This window comes from Rhinoderma darwinii, chromosome 3 (genome assembly GCF_050947455.1).
Source record: "Rhinoderma darwinii isolate aRhiDar2 chromosome 3, aRhiDar2.hap1, whole genome shotgun sequence".
NCBI classification, from domain to species: Eukaryota; Metazoa; Chordata; class Amphibia; order Anura; family Rhinodermatidae; genus Rhinoderma; species Rhinoderma darwinii.
The window spans coordinates 386,012,696-386,032,066 of NC_134689.1; the positions used below are offsets into that span (position 1 = coordinate 386,012,696).

The 19,371-nt window shown below is 43.6% G+C and overlaps 2 protein-coding genes across 3 annotated transcripts in view; one reads left to right on the forward strand and one right to left on the reverse strand.

Moving 5' to 3' along the window:
* PLAT (plasminogen activator, tissue type) overlaps positions 1 to 15,383 on the reverse strand; it is a 336,360-nt gene extending 320,977 nt beyond the window's left edge. Inside the window, exon 1 of the mRNA XM_075858921.1 lies at positions 15,380 to 15,383. The gene's annotated coding sequence lies outside the window, so the exon portion shown is untranslated. The remainder of the gene's footprint in view (positions 1 to 15,379) is intronic.
* LOC142750111 (RING finger protein 112-like) overlaps positions 1 to 19,371 on the forward strand; it is a 63,722-nt gene that overhangs the window by 42,097 nt on the left and 2,254 nt on the right. For both annotated transcript variants that reach the window (XM_075858924.1, XM_075858925.1), the window contains one exon: positions 14,680 to 18,769. In XM_075858924.1, the coding sequence (XP_075715039.1) occupies positions 14,680 to 15,030 (351 nt within the window). In that variant the 3' untranslated portion in view covers positions 15,031 to 18,769. The remainder of the gene's footprint in view (positions 1 to 14,679; positions 18,770 to 19,371) is intronic.

Here is a 19,371-nt window from a genome sequence, read left to right on the forward strand (position 1 = left end):
AAAATGTGTGTTTGGGGTACAGGAGATACCATTTTTGGGTCAAATCCTCACTCCTCATGAATTCCGCATGGACCCCGCCAAGGTTCAGGCTGTGGCGGAATGGGTCCAACCTGCCTCCCTGAAGGCGTTACAGTGTTTTTTGGGGTTCGCTAATTATTACAGGAGATTTATTGCTAACTTCTCGGTCATCGCTAAGCCTCTTACGGACCTCACTCGCAAAGGTGCTGATCTCCTCCACTGGCCTCCTGAGGCTGTCCAGGCTTTTGAGGTCCTTAAGAAGTGCTTTATCTCGGCCCCGGTGCTGGTTCAGCCCAACCAAATGGAGCCATTTATCGTGGAAGTTGACGCATCTGAGGTGGGAGTGGGGGCTGTCTTGTCCCAGGGTACCAGGTCCCTCACCCATCTCCGCCCCTGTGCCTACTTCTCCAGGAAGTTTTCGCCAACTGAGAGTAACTATGATATTGGCAACCGCGAACTCTTAGCCATTAAATGGGCATTTGAAGAGTGGCGCCACTTCCTGGAGGGGGCTAGACACCAGGTAACGGTCCTTACCGACCACAAGAATCTGGTTTTCCTAGAATCTGCCCGGAGGCTAAACCCGAGACAAGCTCGATGGGTGATATTTTTTACCAGATTCAATTTTTTGGTTACCTATAGGGCTGGGTCTAAAAATATTAAGGCTGATGCACTGTCGCGTAGCTTCATGGCCAGCCCTCCTTCGGAGGAAGATCCTGCTTGTATTTTGCCTCCAGGTATAATCATTTCCTCGATCGATTCTGATTTAGTCTCTGAAATTGCTGCTGATCAAGGTTCAGCTCCCGGGAACCTTCCTGAGAACAAGCTGTTTGTTCCCCTGCAATTCCGGCTAAGGGTACTTAGGGAAAATCATGACTCCACACTATCTGGTCATCCAGGCATCCTGGGTACCAAGCACCTCATTACCAGAAATTATTGGTGGCCTGGGTTGCCTAAAGACGTTAAGGCCTACGTCGCCGCTTGTGAGGTTTGTGCTAGGTCCAAGACTCCCAAGTCCCGACCAGCGGGCTTACTGCGTTCGTTGCCCATTCCCCAGAGACCTTGGACACATATCTCCATGGATTTTATCACCGATTTGCCTCCATCCCAAGGCAAGTCGGTGGTGTGGGTGGTGGTAGACCGCTTCAGTAAGATGTGCCACTTTGTGCCCCTCAAGAAACTACCCAACGCCAAGACGTTGGCTACCTTGTTTGTCAAACACATCCTGCGTCTCCATGGGGTCCCTGTCAATATTGTTTCGGACAGAGGGGTACAATTTGTTTCATTGTTTTGGAGAGCCTTCTGTATGAAGTTGGGGATTCATCTGTCCTTCTCCTCTGCCTTCCATCCTGAAACCAATGGTCAAACGGAGAGGACTAATCAATCTCTAGAACAATACTTAAGGTGTTTTGTCTCTGACTGTCAATATGATTGGGTCTCATTCATTCCCCTCGCCGAATTTTCCCTTAATAACCGGGTCAGTAACTCGTCAGGGGTCTCTCCCTTTTTCTGTAATTTTGGGTTTAATCCACGGTTCTCCTCCGTTTCACCTGGTAGTTCCAACAATCCCGAGATAGAGGTCGTTCATCGGGAACTGTGCACAGTCTGGGCCCAGGTTCAGAAGAACCTAGAGGCGTCCCAGAGCGTACAAAAAACTCAGGCTGATAGAAAACGTTCTGCTAACCCCCTGTTTATGGTCGGGGATCTGGTGTGGTTGTCGTCTAGGAACTTGCGTCTCAAGGTTCCGTCCAAGAAGTTTGCTCCCCGGTTTATTGGGCCGTATAAGGTCATTGAGGTCCTCAATCCTGTCTCCTTCCGGCTGGAGTTACCCCCGTCTTTTCGTATACACGACGTGTTTCATGCCTCCCTCCTTAAACGCTGCTCCCCGTCCTTGGCTCCCTCGAGGAGACCTCCTGTTCCCGTCCTCACCCCTGAGGGGGTGGAATTCGAGGTGGCCAGGATTGTGGACAGCAAGATGGTCCAAGGCTCCCTCCAGTACCTGGTCCATTGGAGAGGTTACGGACCCGAGGAGAGGACTTGGGTACCCGCCCGGGATGTTCACGCTGGGGTATTGGTCAGGAGGTTCCACCTGCGTTTCCCCAGTAAGCCAGGTCCACTTAGAAAGGGTCCCGTGGCCCCTCATAAAAGGGGGGGTACTGTAAAGGATCTGCCAGGCACAGCTTCGGGGTTAACTCCCTTAATTAATCAGTCAGCACCTGAATCTACATCCCTGAGACTGACTCCAGCTTCCACCACTCAGGCTGGCAGGCTTAGGAGTGGGAGAGCCTATCGCAGCCTGGCCAGACTCAGCTAGCTCCCGCCCTCTGTCTATTTATACCTGCATTTCCTGTTCCTCCTTGCTTGTTATTCTTTTTCGTGTGGTTTCCTGGCCCAGCTACAGCTCCTTCTATTTTGTTCCTGCTCCATACAGACCCTGGCTTACTGACTACTCTTCTGCTCTTCGTTTGGTTCCTCGCACACTCCTGGCTTGACTCGGCTCGTTCACCACTCTGGTTGCTCACGGTGTTGCCGTGGGCAACTGCCCCTTTCCCTTGCTTGTGTTCCCTTGTATGTTTGTCGTGTTTGTCGTGCACTTGCTGAGTGCAGGGACCGCCGCCCAGTTGTACCCCGTCGCCTAGGGCGGGTCGTTGCAAGTAGGCAGGGACAGAGTGGCGGGTAGTTTAGGGCTCACTTGTCCGTTTCCCTACCCCCCGGTCATTACAGGTATAGTGAGCATTTAGACTCCACGGGTCTTTTGCAGACTTTATTAGAATTAGGCGGAGAAAATTAATATCACAATGTTTTTCCACTAAAATGTTGAATTTTCTCATTTTCACAAGGGATAAAGGAGAAAAAAACAACCAATTTTTATAAAGCTATTTCTCCCGGGTACGGAAATACCCCATATGGGGTCATACATTTTTTTCATTAGAAATGAATTAACCCTTTCAGGACTGATCCATTTTTTGCTTTCTTATTTTCGTTTTTCACTACCCACCTTCCAAGAGCCATAACTTTTTCCTTTTTCCGTCAGTAGAGTGTTGTGAGTGCTTATTTCTTGCGGGAGGAATAGTAGTTTCTATTGATACCATTTAAAGTGCCATAAAAAGTACTGGGAAACGGAAAAAAAATAGGAAAATATAGTAATATAGGAAGAAAATCTGATTCCATTTTTTGGGGTTTTCGTTTTTACAGCTTTCGCCGTGCGGTAAAAAACGAAAACGACAGCAATTTTGGCGGTTTAAATTATTTACGTTTTTTACGGTGTTCACCGTGCGAGTTAAATAATGGCATATTGTAATAGTTCGGCCTTTTACGGACGTAGCAATATCAATTCTGTTTATTTTTACATTACTTTTGAACAAAAATGGGAAAAGTTTTTTTTTTTTTAACTTTAAACTTTTTTTTTTCTCACTACTAATAACTTTCATTCTTTTACACATTTTATTAGTCCCCTTAGGGGACTTGTACCAGCGATCATTGGATCGCGGGTACAATATGCTGCAATACTAATGTATTGCAGTATATTGTTATTCTTACAGGCTTCTGTAAACGCGCGATTGCTGTTCCTGTCCGTTAGTCCCGGGTGCCAGCTGTAATACACAGCCGACACCCGCAGCGTATGGAGCGGGCTCAGCACCATGACGTGCTATTAAGTCATAGTGCTCAAAGGGGTTAATGCACAGCGGATGGTGTGAATATTAAAATTTTGCACTGATGTGCCATTTTAGTGCATAATATGTTGTGCCCAGTTTGTGCCACTGAAGACAAATACCTCATAAAACGTTACGCGGGTTCTCCCGGGTATGGCGATGCCATATATGTGGGCGCAAACTGCTGTTTGGGGACGCTGCAAGGCTCAGAAGGGAGGGAGCGCCATTTTGCTTTTGGAGCGCAGATTTTGCTTGGTAGTTTCTCTGTTTTGGGTTTTGCTGGTTTTTCAGTTTATAATGTGGGGGCATATGTAATCTGTGCGGAGTACATCAGGATATATGTAATCTGTGCGGAGAACATCAGGGTATATGTAATCTGTGCGGAGAGCATCAGGGTATATGTAATATGTGAGGAGTACATCAGGGTATATGTAAGCTGTGCGGAGTACATCAGGGTATATGTAATCTGTGCGGAGTACATCAGGATATATGTAATCTGTGCGGAGAACATCAGGGTATATGTAATCTGTGCGGAGAGCATCAGGGTATATGTAATATGTGAGGAGTACATCAGGGTATATGTAAGCTGTGCGGAGTACATCAGGGTATATGTAAGCTGTGCGGAGTACATCAGGGTATATGTAATATGTGAGGAGTACATCAGGGTATATGTAATATGTGAGGAGTACATCAGGGTATATGTAATATGTGAGGAGTACATCAGGGTATATGTAATATGTGAGGAGTACATCAGGGTATATGTAAGCTGTGCGGAGTACATCAGGGTATATGTAAACTGGGCGGAGTACATCAGGGTATATGTAAGCTGTGTGGAGTACATCAGGGTATATGTAAGCTGTGCGGAGTACATCAGGGTATATGTAAACTGGGCGGAGTACATCAGGGTATATGTAAACTGTGCGGAGAACATCAGGGTATATGTAATGTGTGTGGAGTACATCAGGGTATATGTAATCTGTGCGGAGTACATCAGGGTATATGTAAGCTGTGTGGAGTACATCAGGGTATATGTAAGCTGTGGAGTACATCAGGGTATATGTAATATGTGAGGAGTACATCAGGGTATATGTAAGCTGTGCGGAGTACATCAGGGTATATGTAAGCTGTGCGGAGTACATCAGGGTATATGTAATATGTGAGGAGTACATCAGGGTATATGTAATATGTGAGGAGTACATCAGGGTATATGTAATATGTGAGGAGTACATCACGGTATATGTAAGCTGTGTGGAGTACATCAGGGTATATGTAATATGTGAGGAGTACATCAGGGTATATGTAATATGTGAGGGGTACATCAGGGTATATGTAATATGTGAGGAGTACATCAGGGTATATGTAATATGTGCGGAGTACATCAGGGTATATGTAAACTGGGCGGAGTACATCAGGGTATATGTAATCTGTGCGGAGTACATCAGGGTATATGTAAGCTGTGTGGAGTACATCAGGGTATATGTAAGCTGTGCGGAGTACATCAGGGTATATGTAAGCTGGGCGGAGTACATCAGGGTATATGTAAGCTGCGCAGAGTACATCAGGGTATATGTAAACTGGGCGGAGTACATCAGGGTATATGTAAGCTGTGTGGAGAACATCAGGGCATAATAAGAGGGTATAATAATGCGGTAAAGCAATAATAATTCATAGATGTGTGGCCAGCGTCGCACTGATAAATGGTGTCTCCGTGGGACATCACTTCTAGAAAAACTGCATTGCCAATAATGCTTCTATATAGGGACAATGACATCGGTCCCTTGATATGTACCTCTTTTGAATTATGGATATGGCTGACGTAACATCGATTATATATAGATATGTAATTGTTGTTATACATACGTTTCCTATGCCCGTCGTGTACTTATATATATTTTATACTTTGGATTCCCATTCACGGTTTTTCATTATATTGTATAATTCTATTTTGTACTATTCACTGTTTTTCATTATATTGTACAATTCTATTTTGTATCATTCACTGTTTATTATTTTTATCAATTTTTAATAACTTTCTTTATTAATCTTTTTCACCTTATATCATCTTTTTGGGATTATTTATTAGTCTCGGTTACTTCATGCACCTTTGTATTTTTTATTTTTTATTTATTTTATTATACATTTTCACAAAGCATTTATTATTGGTTTGTTCTCCATTTTTCTTTGGAGTCATAATTATTATCATTATTATTATCACCTTCTGTGTGTACCCTCCGTGTTTTGAGTTATATCACTGCAAATATGAGGAATATTGTATTTTGCATTCACTGTTACAGCATCCATGGGATCTAAGCAATATATAATGGGCATGATGAACGTTTATAAATTACAATATCCATAGTAACAGTAACTTGCGCCCTATTAAGCCTTATGGACTCTTTATGACCATACATATTATTACATACAATAACCAGCGTCCCTTCTCTCTTCCCCTATTGGGGATAGAAATAGATCATAGGATGGAGTTGGAGAGTCGGATCATGTAGGAATTAGAGGTACTGGGAGCTATTGGCGATACATCTGACATGTGAATGTCTTGATCATCGGCCCGGGGACACATACCGTGACAGATCCCACTGTCCTTGATTCGGCGGTGCTGTGCGCATGTCCGTTGCGGCGGCTTGGTGCGGGGCATCCCCCCTCCGTCTCCGTGGGCGCACTGCGCATGTCCGAAATTCCCGTTACGCGTCGGGATTCCGGATGTGCGCTGCCGTGCCTGGAGCCGGATGTGGGGTCTGCCTCGCTTCCGGCTGCTTCAGCGTTCATGCGCCGCTGGGCACAATTGTAATCATGGGATATGGACACTATAAAGGGGTAGTGGTGGGACACACACAGTTACACATCCCCTTGAAGAAGCTTTTCGAAGTGAAACGCGCGTCGGGGTATACGGCGGAGCAGACACTCCTTCACTTCCTGTCTCACACATGGGTAAGTTCCTCGATCTGACCATTTAAACCCTATGTTATGCATTGTCTTTGACTTTAAACTGTGGGGTGGTCTATAGTGTTGGGTATTTGCTTGCCCATAGACTATTGTGTGTAGCAGCTTGTGAGTGCGGTCTCCGTAACATTCTAGAGTCATACTTTTTGTACTAATTTTAATGTATATGTTGTCTGTCCAAATAAAATTTATAACTTTTTATATATTGATACATTGGCGTCAAAAGCTCTTTTTTTCTTTTTGTGCCATAACTATCTGTGTATGGAGCTGCCTATTTGATTTGTTGGGGGGACAGTGATACTTTAAAGCAGTCCCCAGCCATTAATACAACTCTGTTTAGAGTCTATATATTCATTATATGTAAGCTGGGCGGAGTACATCAGGGTATATGTAAGCTGCGCAGAGTACATCAGGGTATATGTAAGCTGTGCGGAGTACATCAGGGTATATGTAAACTGGGCGGAGTACATCAGGGTATATGTAAGCTGTGCGGAGTACATCAGGGTATATGTAATATGTGAGGAGTACATCAGGGTATATGTAAACTGGGCGGAGTACATCAGGGTATATGTAAGCTGTGTGGAGAACATCAGGGCATAATAAGAGGGTATAATAATGCGGTAAAGCAATAATAATTCATAGATGTGTGGCCAGCGTCGCACTGATAAATGGTGTCGGATGTTACCCGCTTTTAGAAAACACTGCACATTTTGCATCGCCATATTCCTGGGAGCCAGACCGTCTTTATTTTTTCACCACCGGAGCTGTGTGAGGGCTTATTTGTTGCGGGACAATCTGTAATTTTCATTGGTACTATTTTGGGATACATGCGATTTTTTTGATCACTTTTTATTACATTTTTTGCAAGCCGGGTGACAAAAAACAAGCAATTCTAACAATGTTTTTTAGTTTATTTTTTGCGTGCACTATAAATGACCATTATATTTTATTCTGCGGGTCGATACGATTACGGCGATACCATATGTATATAGGTTTTTTTATATTTTGCAGCGTTTGCGCAATAAAATCACTTTTTTTATAAAATAATTTATTTTCTGTCACCGTATTCTGAGAGCCATAACTCTTATTTTTCATTAAAAAAAAAGCGGTGTAAGGGCTTGTTTTTTACGGGACGGGTTGTAGTTTTTATCGGTATTATTTTCGGGTACATGCGACTTTTTGATCACTTTTTATTCTCTATTTTGGGAGGGGTGGTGACCAAAAAATAGCGATTCTGGTGTAGTTTTTTATTGATTTTTTTTGGGGTGTTCACCTTGCGGGAAAAATAACATTACAGTTTTATAGTTGGGGTCGTTACGAACGCGGTGATACCAGATATGTGTACTTTTTTTAACGTGTTCATTTTTTTCCTATAATGAAAGACTTATTATAGGAAAAAAATGAAGTGTTTGTTTATGTAACTTATAACTTTTATTTTTACACTTTTTTAAAACATTTTTATTATCTTTTTTTTACTTTTTTCACTTGTCCCACTAGGGGACACTTAGACTTGCAGCTCTGATCGCTGCTGGTATGCATTACACTACACACGTAGTGTAATGCACTCCAACTGTCATTGTGACGTGACAGTCACACTGACAGGAAGTCTCGGAGGAACGGCAGGAGGCTGCTCCTCCGAGGCTTCCGTACATCGCAACCCGGAGGTCATTGTCTGACCTCCGATTGCCATGACAAGCATCAGTAGCCCCCACGATCACTTCGTGGGGGCTGCCGATGTGCTTCAAACCACTTAAATGCGGCGACGGCAATCCGTCGCCGCATTTATGCGGTTAATTGCCGAAATCAGCGGCGATGGTCCGCTGACCGGCAAGGCTGGAGTGTCAGCTGTCAGGGACAGCTGACCTCCCGATTCCTGGACACTGTCCATTAGGACAGTGTGCGCCGGGAACTACTCCGCAATAGTACGTCTGGATGCGGGAACTAACCCCTCTGCAGGACGTACTATTGCGGGGAGCAGCGCGTGAAGAGGTTAAACAGAGATCAGTGAAATCCTGTATGCCTGCCTATCCCAAGGACATGTAGGTAAATACCCTTCTACTACCGCCAGCTGTGACAAAACAAAACATCATACAACAAAATAAACCACCACAAGCAACATGCCAGACAGAAAAAAGAAGAACAAACTCTGTGCGTGGAAATGTAAACCCTTAATGACCAGCCTATTTTAAACCTTAAAGAGGCTCTGTCACCAAAAAATGCCGGATCTCCTACATCATTTTATCGGCGCTGGAATGTAGTTAACAGCAGTGTTTTTTATTTTGAGAAACAATCTTTTTTCAGCAAGTTATGACCTTTATTACATTTATGCAAATTCGTTTCTTAATGCCCAAGTGGGCGTTTTTTAACTTTTAACCAAGTAGGCATATTACAAAGAAGTGTATGACGCTGACCAATCAGCATCATACACTTCTCTCCATTACACCGAAGCTTGTTTCACTGAACAGCGTGATCTCGTGTGACGTCTCTAGGGAGTTCTATATGCTTACCTGCACTGTGTGATGCTGCCTCCTCCGCTGCTGCTGCTGCTGCAGATCCGACGACTGTAACTTCTCATACGCCTGGAGACGATCTATGTTCAGTCTTCAGACGCAGGGATGAAGGACCTGTGGGCGGAAGTGACGTCACAGCGTGGTCTCGCGAGATCACGCTGTTCAGTGAAACAAGCTTGGGTGTAATGGAGAGAAGTGTATGATGCTGATTGGTCAGCGTCATACACTTCTTTGTAACACACTCACTTGGTTAAAAGTTAAAAAACGCCCACTTGGGCATTAAGAAACTAATTTGCATAAATGTAATAACGGTCATAACTTGCTGAAAAAAGATCGTTTCTCAAAATAAAAAACACTACTGTTAACTACATTCCAGCGCCAATAAAATGATGTAGGAGATCCGGCATTTATAATCTGGTGACAGAGCCTCTTTAATGACAAGGCTATTTTTTTAAGTTTTACCATCGTCGCATTCCAAGAGCTATAACCTTTTTATTTTTGCGTCGACATAGCTGTATAAGGTCTTGTTTTTTTGCGGGACAAGTTGTATTTTTTAATAGCACCATTTTGGGGGACATTTTATTTATTGATTAACTTTTATTAACTTTTTTTTGGAGGGGGAATAGAAAAAAAACCATAAATTTTGCCACGCTTTTTTGCGTCTTAAATCTATGCCGTTTACTGTGTGGTATAAATAACACAATAACTTTATTCAGCGGGTTGTTACGATTGCAACCATACCAAATTTGTATAGATTTTGTATGTTTTACTACTTTTACACAGTAAAAACCCTTTTTTTTTTTCAAAATTATTTGTTTTTGTGTCTCCATATTTGAAGAGCAATAGCTTTTTTATTTTTTCGCCGATGCAGTTGTATGAGGGCTTTTTTTTTGCGGGACGACTTGTAGTTTTTATTGGTACCATTTTGGAGTAGATGTGACTTTTTGATCACTTTTTATCAAATTTTTTTTAAGTCAGGATCACAGAAAACAGCAAATTTTCCATTGTTTTTTATATTATTTTTTACGATGTTCTCCGTGCAGGTTAAATAATGTAACAGCTTTATAGTCAGGGTCGTTACGGACACGGTGATACCAAATATGCGTAACTTTTTTTACTTTATTTTGGTTTTTTAATAGTAAAGCAGTTTGTAAGGGGAAAAAGTGTGTTTTTCTTTTTTTTCACTTTTTTTTTATTACCTTTATTAAACTTTTTTTTTTTTTTACTAGTCCCACTAAGGGACTTTAATATGCGATTCTCTGATCGCTTTTATAATACACTGCAATACTTTTGTATTGCAGTGTATTACTGTTTAAAACGGACAGGCATCTGCTAGGCCATGCCTCTGGCATGACCTAGCAGGCATTCACTATAGGCAGACCTGGGTGCCTTATTAGGCCCCCGGCTGCCATCAGAGACACAGACACTCGGCGATCTTATCACCGGGTGTCAGTGGGATGAGAGGGAGCTCCAACCCTCTCTCCAAAACAACTCTATTGAGCGCCGCATCTGAGGGGTTAAACGGGTGAGATCGATACTTATATCGATCTCACCAGTTCGAGCAGGGATGTCCCCAGCCACCTCTGGTAGCTGAGAGCAGGGAGATTTAATGGCTCCCTGCTCTGTTTATTTATTCTGATGCAGCGACGTGAAAAGGCGTATGCAGCAGAATAAAGTCCATTAGTGGCCGCCGTGAAAAGGCGTATTGGCGGCCACTAACGGGATAAACTGCATTGCAATTTTGTTTTTGTTTTTTTATAATATCTGTTTGATAATTAAAAAAAACAAAAAAAAAAACAAAAAAACAAACACGCAATTTTACAAAAGAACGCCTCTGATAATTAAAAAAAAACAAACAGAGGCGTTCTTTTGTAAAATTGCGTGTTTGTTTGTTCTTTTTTGTTTTATTTTTGGTTGTTTCTTTGTTTTTTGTTATTTTTGCAAAACAATGACAGCAAAATAACCAGAACACAAATAAATGCAGAAAATGACAGAACAAACTCCAAAATGTACCATGACATCAACAGGGAGGGAAGGAAAACGTCAGCCAAAAGAGGTAGGTGAGGGAAGCTATATACTGCCTCAATTATCCTAAACCCGCCCCCTTCCAAACCCACCTTAAAATAATTTTCTCACCCTCCTACAAAAAGGAGGGAGTTCTCACTGCTGTTAAAACCCTGATTGCTTGGAAGTGGAGACAGACTTCCCCTCCTTTTCACATCGACTTACTGACTAGAATTCGGGAAATTCGCACTATGGAACATATAACGGCCTCACTTGACAATACTTTGGACAGGTTTAAAGTGGTCTGGGATCCGTGGGATAAGTATTGGCTACCGATATCTCTGAGTTAGAATTTTGGTTGGTCCTTGATTGACCTTTTTGGTTTTCTTCACCCCCTCCCTCTTGTCTTTTTCCTGGTGTCTTGTTTTGTCTGTTTGGATTTTCTAATATGTCAAATGGATTGTATGGCCTGCCCAATGCGTCCTTATGTCATGTGTGTATTTTGAAAACTTTCAATAAAAATACAGTTGAAACCAAAAAGGAGGGAGGGAAGACCCCTCCTAAACTACCTAACCTTACTTTAACCCTCTAGCCAGCAACAATCCCAGTGGCTAAGGCGGGATTCACACGACAGGGCACCCGGCTGCATTAGGAATAATAGACCCCTAATGGGGCTATTCACACGACCGATTTTTTGACGGGCCGGGAAAACCGGCCGTCAAAAAATGGGACATGCCCTATTTTCGGCCGGGTACCCGGCCGCCCGGCTCCCATAGAAGTCTATGGGGCCGGGTAATACACGGCCATCACCGGAATGTGTCCCTAGTGATGGCCGGGTCTATCGTCGCTCGCGCACTCTCTCTCCTCCTCCTCACAGTGCAGAGTGCATGTGAGGAGGAGGAGGAGGGTCTTTTTTTGCTCCCTGTAGGAGTCGGAATCCCCAATCCCCGGCCGGGGATTGGGGATTCCGCTACAGGAGAAGTGCGTGACTACACTGTCCATATATGGACACAGCGAAGTCACTCACTTCTGCAGCGGAATCCCCGACTCTATGGCCGGGGATTCCACTACAGGAGAATTGCGTGACTACACTGTCCATATATGGACACAGCGAAGTCACTCACTTCTGCAGCAGAATCCCTGACTATGGCCGGGGATTCCGCTACAGGAGAAGTGCGTGACTACACTGTCCATATATGGACACAGCGAAGTCACTCACTTCTGCAGCGGAATCCCCGACTCTATGGTCGGGGATGCCGCTACAGGAGAAGTGAGTGACTACACTGTCTATATATGGACACAGTGACGTCACTGACTTCTGAAGCGGAATTCCCGACCTGTGGCAGGGAATTCCTCTCCAGGAGAAGTCAGTGAGTACACTGTCCATATATGGACATTGAAGTCAGTGACTTCTCCTGGAAGGGGGGGGATGGGTGCAACCTACAGGGGGCTGTGTGGCATCACCTACAGGGGGCTGTGTGGCATCACCTACAGGGGACTTGGTGGCATCACCTACAGGGGGCAGGGTGGAATCGCCTGCAGGGGGCAGGGTGGCATCGCCTGCAGGGGGCTGGGTGGCATCACCTACAGGGGGCTGGGTGGCATCGCCTACAGGGGGCAGGGTGGCATCGCCTACAGGGGGCTGTGTGGCATCGCCTACAGGGGGCTGTGTGCCATCACCTACAGGGGGCTGTGTGGCATTACCTACAGGGGGCTGTGTGGCATTACCTACAGGGGGATTTGGTGGCATTACCTACAGGGGGCTTTGTGGCATTACATACAGGGAGCTGGGTTGCATTAAATACAGGGGGCAGGGTGGCATTACCAACAGGGGGCTGGGTGGCATTACCTACAGGGGGCAAGGTGGCATTACCAACAGGGGGCTGGGTGGCATTACCTACTGGGGGCTGGGTGGCATTACCTACTAGGGGGGCTGTGGCATTATCGACAAAGGGCTGTGTGTGGCAACAAATGTAAATGAAATTCATCCGATTAAAAAACGGTCAGGGAAAAAAACGGATGCAAATCGGATCCAAATCGGCCGGTAAAAACGGCAACACGGCCCGGAACGGAACGGATGCAAATCGGATGCAAACCGGCAGGGAAAATCGGCCAAAAATGGCCGATTTTCCCGGCCGATACTCGGACCCTGTCGTGTGAATGAGGCCTAAGACGCCTGTGAGCCTTCAATAAACACACACCGGCAGATAAATACACAGACAGCAACATATACAAATACATAAAAGGCACATATATGGACATACAGACACATATATACAAGCACAAAGACACATTCACAAACAGACCCATATATACCCACACAGGCACATATATACACAGTACAGATAATGTAGTAAATTTCACATGCATTCCTATGTAACACTACAGATAACAGTGATAACTCTCTGAGAACAGATAATGTAGTAGTGTTACCTGCGGTCCTATGTAACACCATAGATAACAATGATAGCTCTCAGAGTACAGATAATGTAGTAGATGTTACCTGCAGTCCTATGTAACACTGCTGATAACAGTGATAACTCTCTGAGTACAGATAATGTTGTAGATGATAACTATACCCACAGACACACATAAATACACACAGAGGCATGTATGTATATATGTATATCATGCAGTGCACTTCCAAACTGGGAGATACACTTTAAAAATATTATTTCTATTAATTAAATTGCCATGAATTGGTTAAAGTTTTATAGATTACTATATATGAAAATGTGGTGTTTCCCTTAAGGGCAGCAGTGTGTATATAAGGGGCAGCAGTGTGTATATAAGGGGCAGCAGGGTATATAGGAGGCAGCAGGGTATATAGGAGGCAGCAGGGCTTATAGGGGACAACACAGATATCTTCATTTTATCTGTTCTACTTTAATATTGAACACACACTTTTACAAAGAGGCATAAACAGATGCAGACACATATATAGACACACACACACACACACACACACACAGACACTTACCATCTCTCCTTCCGAACAGGATCACAGGTTTCTTGCAGGGCGGGCTGAGCTTCCTCCTCTGCTCTTATTTACTCCGTGTGTGTTAACTAAGAGCAGAGCACAGAGTAGAGGCAGAGTCCAGTGGTGCCCCCTACATGCTTGGAGGGTGAAGCCCTGTGCACTTGCACAGGTCGCACAACCCTAAGGCCGGCCCTGCCTGGGTTCTGGAAACAGCGTAGCTTGCCGTGCTACGCTGTTCTAGTAACACTCATTCACTTCTATAGGAGTTAAGGAAACAGCCTAGCTCGACGGGCTGGGATGTTTCCGTAACTCCCGACTCCCTAACCAGGAAGTGGCTGGAACGCAGCGGAGATGAGCAAGGTAGAACAGGGTTTAGGGGGAACCCTCTAGAGATAGGTGTGGCTCCCAGAGAGACCAGCATCTATAGGACATTTATGGCGTATCCTGTGGATATGCCATAAATGTCCAAGATGGGAAAATTGTTGTCCCAATGACAAAACAGTGTGAGAATAAACTGCATAAACAACATGTATTACTTTCTCTCTCATTCTCTCTATAGCCCTGGTGGAAATTCAAAGCAGGAGATGAGGTTGCTAACAAGATTTCGCAACTCCAACAGAAATTTAAGGAATCTTTTAAGAGTACGAATGATGAAGATCGCAATGACATGACGAAGAAGCTGGAGACATATTTGATTACAGAGGGAAAAAAGATCTGCATCAGTCACAATATTAAACTTATATTACCTCATATTCCTACTTTGGCCATCGCGGCGGCAGCTCCGGTAGGAGCATATTATGCTGAGTCACCAACAATAGCAGCAGCAGTAGCAGGAGTTGTAATGGCAGCCCCGAGGGCTATTAATGGAGCTAAAAAATTGGGTACTGATTTGTGGAAAAGATGGTTTTGATACTGTATGTGTTTACTGATGCTACGTCTTGTAAGATGGGGATTATACAGAGGCATTGTGAAGCGTCCCAACTTAAAGGGGATGTCCAGGCACGGACAACTGATGACCTATCCACAGGATAGGTCATCAGTAAATGATCGGTGTTGGTCTGACACCTGGACCCTGCACCGATCAGCTGCTATTATGTAGGATATGCAGTATTCAGAGCCAGGAGCAGACAGCTCCAACCACTGCATAGCGGCCGTACAGCAGAACAGCAACTCTGCTCCTATTCACTTGAATATGAGCAGTGCTGCAGCTTGGCCGCTATTCCATAACTGGAGCCTTCTGCTTCCGGCATCGCTGGAACTGCTGATCGCTGCGGTGTCCGGGTGTCAGACCCCCACTGATTATATACTGATGACCTATCCTATTTACAAACATCGTATGGCCGGTTGTATACTGATATTTACATTCAATATTCATTGTAGCTATTTTTGGATAATGATACCTGAGGACAACTTGGTGTCCAAAAGTTAATTTGTTGTGGTCGTCATACGGCACTTTCCCCTCCTGGCTTTCGAGCAAAACTTTCATCATTGTACTAACTTCTCTGTTAGAGCTTAATCTACTAAACAAGGGTGAGCAATGGGAACGAGGTGACTTTTTAAAATGCTTACACTCCTACGGCATTGCTCAGAGATTGCCAGAAAAGCTCTTTTGGTGCTGCGGTCAATAGAGACCACAGGATTTAAGTGGTTTGACAGAAGGAAAGGGCTCCCTCTGTCACCGAACGCGATTTCCCACAGGTTGCCATGGAAGCCAGGGGCCTACCAAAGGCCCCCAGGCCTGCCCTGGCTATATGCCTATTTGGCCATGCCGGAGGCATGCTCCTAAAAAGCACCAATGACTCATATGCACACGACCGTTGTGCCACTCGGGCCGTTTTTGATGGCATCCGAGTAGCATCCGATAGTCTTCACGGACCTGTTCACTTTAGCGGGTGAATTGGTCCGTGAAAAATGATCCGAGTCTCCGATCCGAGGAAAGATAGGTCATGTACTATCTTTCCTCAGATCAATGACGGGACTCGGACGGCGCGCACGGTCGTGTGCATGAGGCGTAACTAAAAATCTGGAGGACTTAATGGGTGTCGTGATACATCTGATCAGCTTATTGTTGGAGATAAGGATTATACCAGCTGGACAACCCCTTTATCTACACAAAATATTCTCAAGTTAAGCTTTTATAGTATTTTCTTAGAATGTCACTCCCATCATCCCTTAGGATGGAGCACAGATTCCTGTTTTTTTTCCACTTTCGAGGGGGCATTCTCCTCTGGTCACTTTCGCCCCCTGCTGAATATTGCACTTTGTGATTTTGTGATCAGCAGCAGAATTCTTAGAATACTGTACCTACACACAGGAACATGAACATGTAGCATTGTTGGAGTTGCTCTTTCACTAGGAAATACAAATAATTTTTCTTTCAGTTATTTGAGGTCATTGATCGAGAGTCTAAAAAATAGAGAATAAAAAAAATTCTGACATATTTAAAGGGAACCTGTCATGCCCAATATGCTGCCCTGACTGAGAGCAGCATAATGTAGTGACAGACATGCTGATTTCAGGGGTTTGTCACTTATCTGCTAATGTGAAGCCGTTTCTGGGGAACTTACATAAAGAGCCTGGGCAGCATCGGTAGAGATTATTCATGAGCTGTCACTTACTCCTCCCACCTTCCACTAGCTCAGCCCACTCTCAATTGATTGACAGATGTCTCCCTATGGAACGTCACTATGGACAGTAACGAGCAGTGGCATGGGACAGGAGTCAAGATTTTTTTTTTCATTTTCCTATTTTTGTATATTACATTATTTTTATTGAATGATCTTGTTTATATGGCTCAATTTGGGCCCTATAAATGAGTGCTTAGGCTATGTTCACACATAGAATTGCTGTGGATTTGCTGTCTGAATTGTGAAAATTCATGTGGAAATTCTGCGTGTGGAAATTCTTCAGCAGAATACAGTAAAAGCAAAATGTACGAGATTTTAACAAATCTCATCCATGCGCTGTGGAAAATTTCAACGGCGGAAATTGACTTGCGGCGCAGATTTTACATCCGCAGCATATCATTCAGTTGCGGAAAGTTCAATGGGGAAGTGAAAATCCACAACAAATGCCAATTGTTGATTTTGCTGCAAGATCCGCAAATCATCAAAAACACGGTTTCCAAAGTTTAAAGAAAACCCTATATGCTCTCCTCCGCCTCTGAACAGCTAGCCTCCGGTGATGACGTTTTGTCACATGCTGCAGCCAATCACATCTGACGAAACTTTGAAAATAGGTACAGCGGGGGGCCAGAGACGCGTTGCTGCGAGAGTGCCAGGGGAGTGAAGTATAGCATTTTTTTTTGTTCTCGCCTCTTTTCCACAGCAGAAAATCCACACCAAAATCAGTACGATTTGGAGCAATATTTTATGGTGGATTTCCCTGTGTATTCTAGATTGGATTTGCGGGTCAAATTTTTTTTTCCAGAAAATTCAACCCATATGGACATAGCCTTATACTGAAATTTACATATAACAAACATTTCATTACATATTACATCTTTCTAGACACCTGTAATCTCATTATTGTTAACACGGCTATCCAGATTTCTTTGACAATGATCCTGAATAGACTGAAGTGTAGCCGTTATACACTATATTGTTAAGCTACAGACTCTGCTCAAAACAGATATGGTGTTATGCCCAGTGCAGGAATAATCTCTTCCGTTTCTTTGAAGCCCTGTGTCATGCACCGCCCCCTCATGCAGTACTACATATAACAAAGGTTTCGTTGCCCTTGAAAATACTTTATTAGATTTATATTAGAATTATCTAATTTCATGTAAGATGTAAAGGCAGAGATCCTAGTATCTATGCACAAAAGCGTTGACTTATTATAGAATCTTCCTTTGATAGTTGTTGTACCCCTACTTTATGTGCGCTTGTTGTACCACTACTTTAGGTGCGCTTGTTGTATCACTACGTTATGTGCGCTTGTTGTACCACTACTTTACGTGCGCTTGTTGTATCACTACTTTGTGTGCGCGTGTTGTATCACTACTTTATGAAAGCTTGTTATACCACTACTTTATGTGCTCTTGTTGTATCACTACTTTGTGCGCTTGTTGTAACACTACTTTATGTACACGTGTTGTATCACTACTTTATGTGCGCGTGTTGTATCACTACTTTATGTGCGCTTGTTGTACCACTACTTTATGTGAGCATGTTATATCACTACTTTATGGCCACTTGTACCACTACGTTATGTGAACTCGTTGTACCACTACTTTATGTGTACTTATACCACTACTTTGTGAGCTTGCTGTAGCACTGCTTTATGTGCGCTTGCTGTAACACTACTTTATGTGAGCATGTTGTACCACTACCTCATGTGCGCTTGTTGTACCACTACTTTATGTGTGCTTGTTGTGCCACTATTTATGTGCACTTGTTGTGCCACTACTCTATGTGCACTTGTTGTACCACTACTTCATATAATAATAAAGGAGGAATTCTATATAATTTGGTCTTGTTTTTTTTTTACACTACTTGGAATGATTCTTTATTTGAAACCTTTGTTATTATGACCACAAAACGAGCAGAGAAGGCGTTTGGAAGAAGACTTCAGAGATCCTGGACCGATATTGGATTGCTGCAGCTGAGAAATAACCTGTAGACTTTTTGACCTAAGAAACCCATGTACTGGTGAGAGATTGAAAGGATTGTATTGCTTGAGAGATCTTTTTAATATGTTGATGAATTTCCAATTTTGTATTTATTATACACTACCGTTCAAAAGTTTGGGGTCACCCAGACAATTTTGTGTTTTCCATGAAAACTCAGTTATATTTATCAAATGAGTTGCAAAATGACTAGAAAATATAGTCAAGACATTGACAAGGTTAGAAATAATGATTTTTAGTTCAAATAATAATTTTCTCCTTCAAACTTTGCTTTGGTCTTGGAATGCTCCATTTGCAGCAATTCCAGCATTGCAGACCTTTGGCATTCTAGCTGTTAATTTGCTGAGGTAATCGGGAGAAATTTCACCCCATGCTTCCAGAAGCCCCTCCCACAAGTTGGATTGGCTTGATGGGCGCTTCTTGCGTACCATACGGTCAAGCTGCTCCCACAACAGCTCTATGGGGTTGAGATCTGGTGACTGCGCTGGCCACTCCATTACAGATAGAATACCAGCTGCCTGCTTCTTCACTAAATAGTTATTGCATAATTTAGAGGTGTCTTTGGGTCATTGTCCTGTTGTAGGATAAAATTGGCTCCAATCAAGTGCTGTCCACAGGGTATGG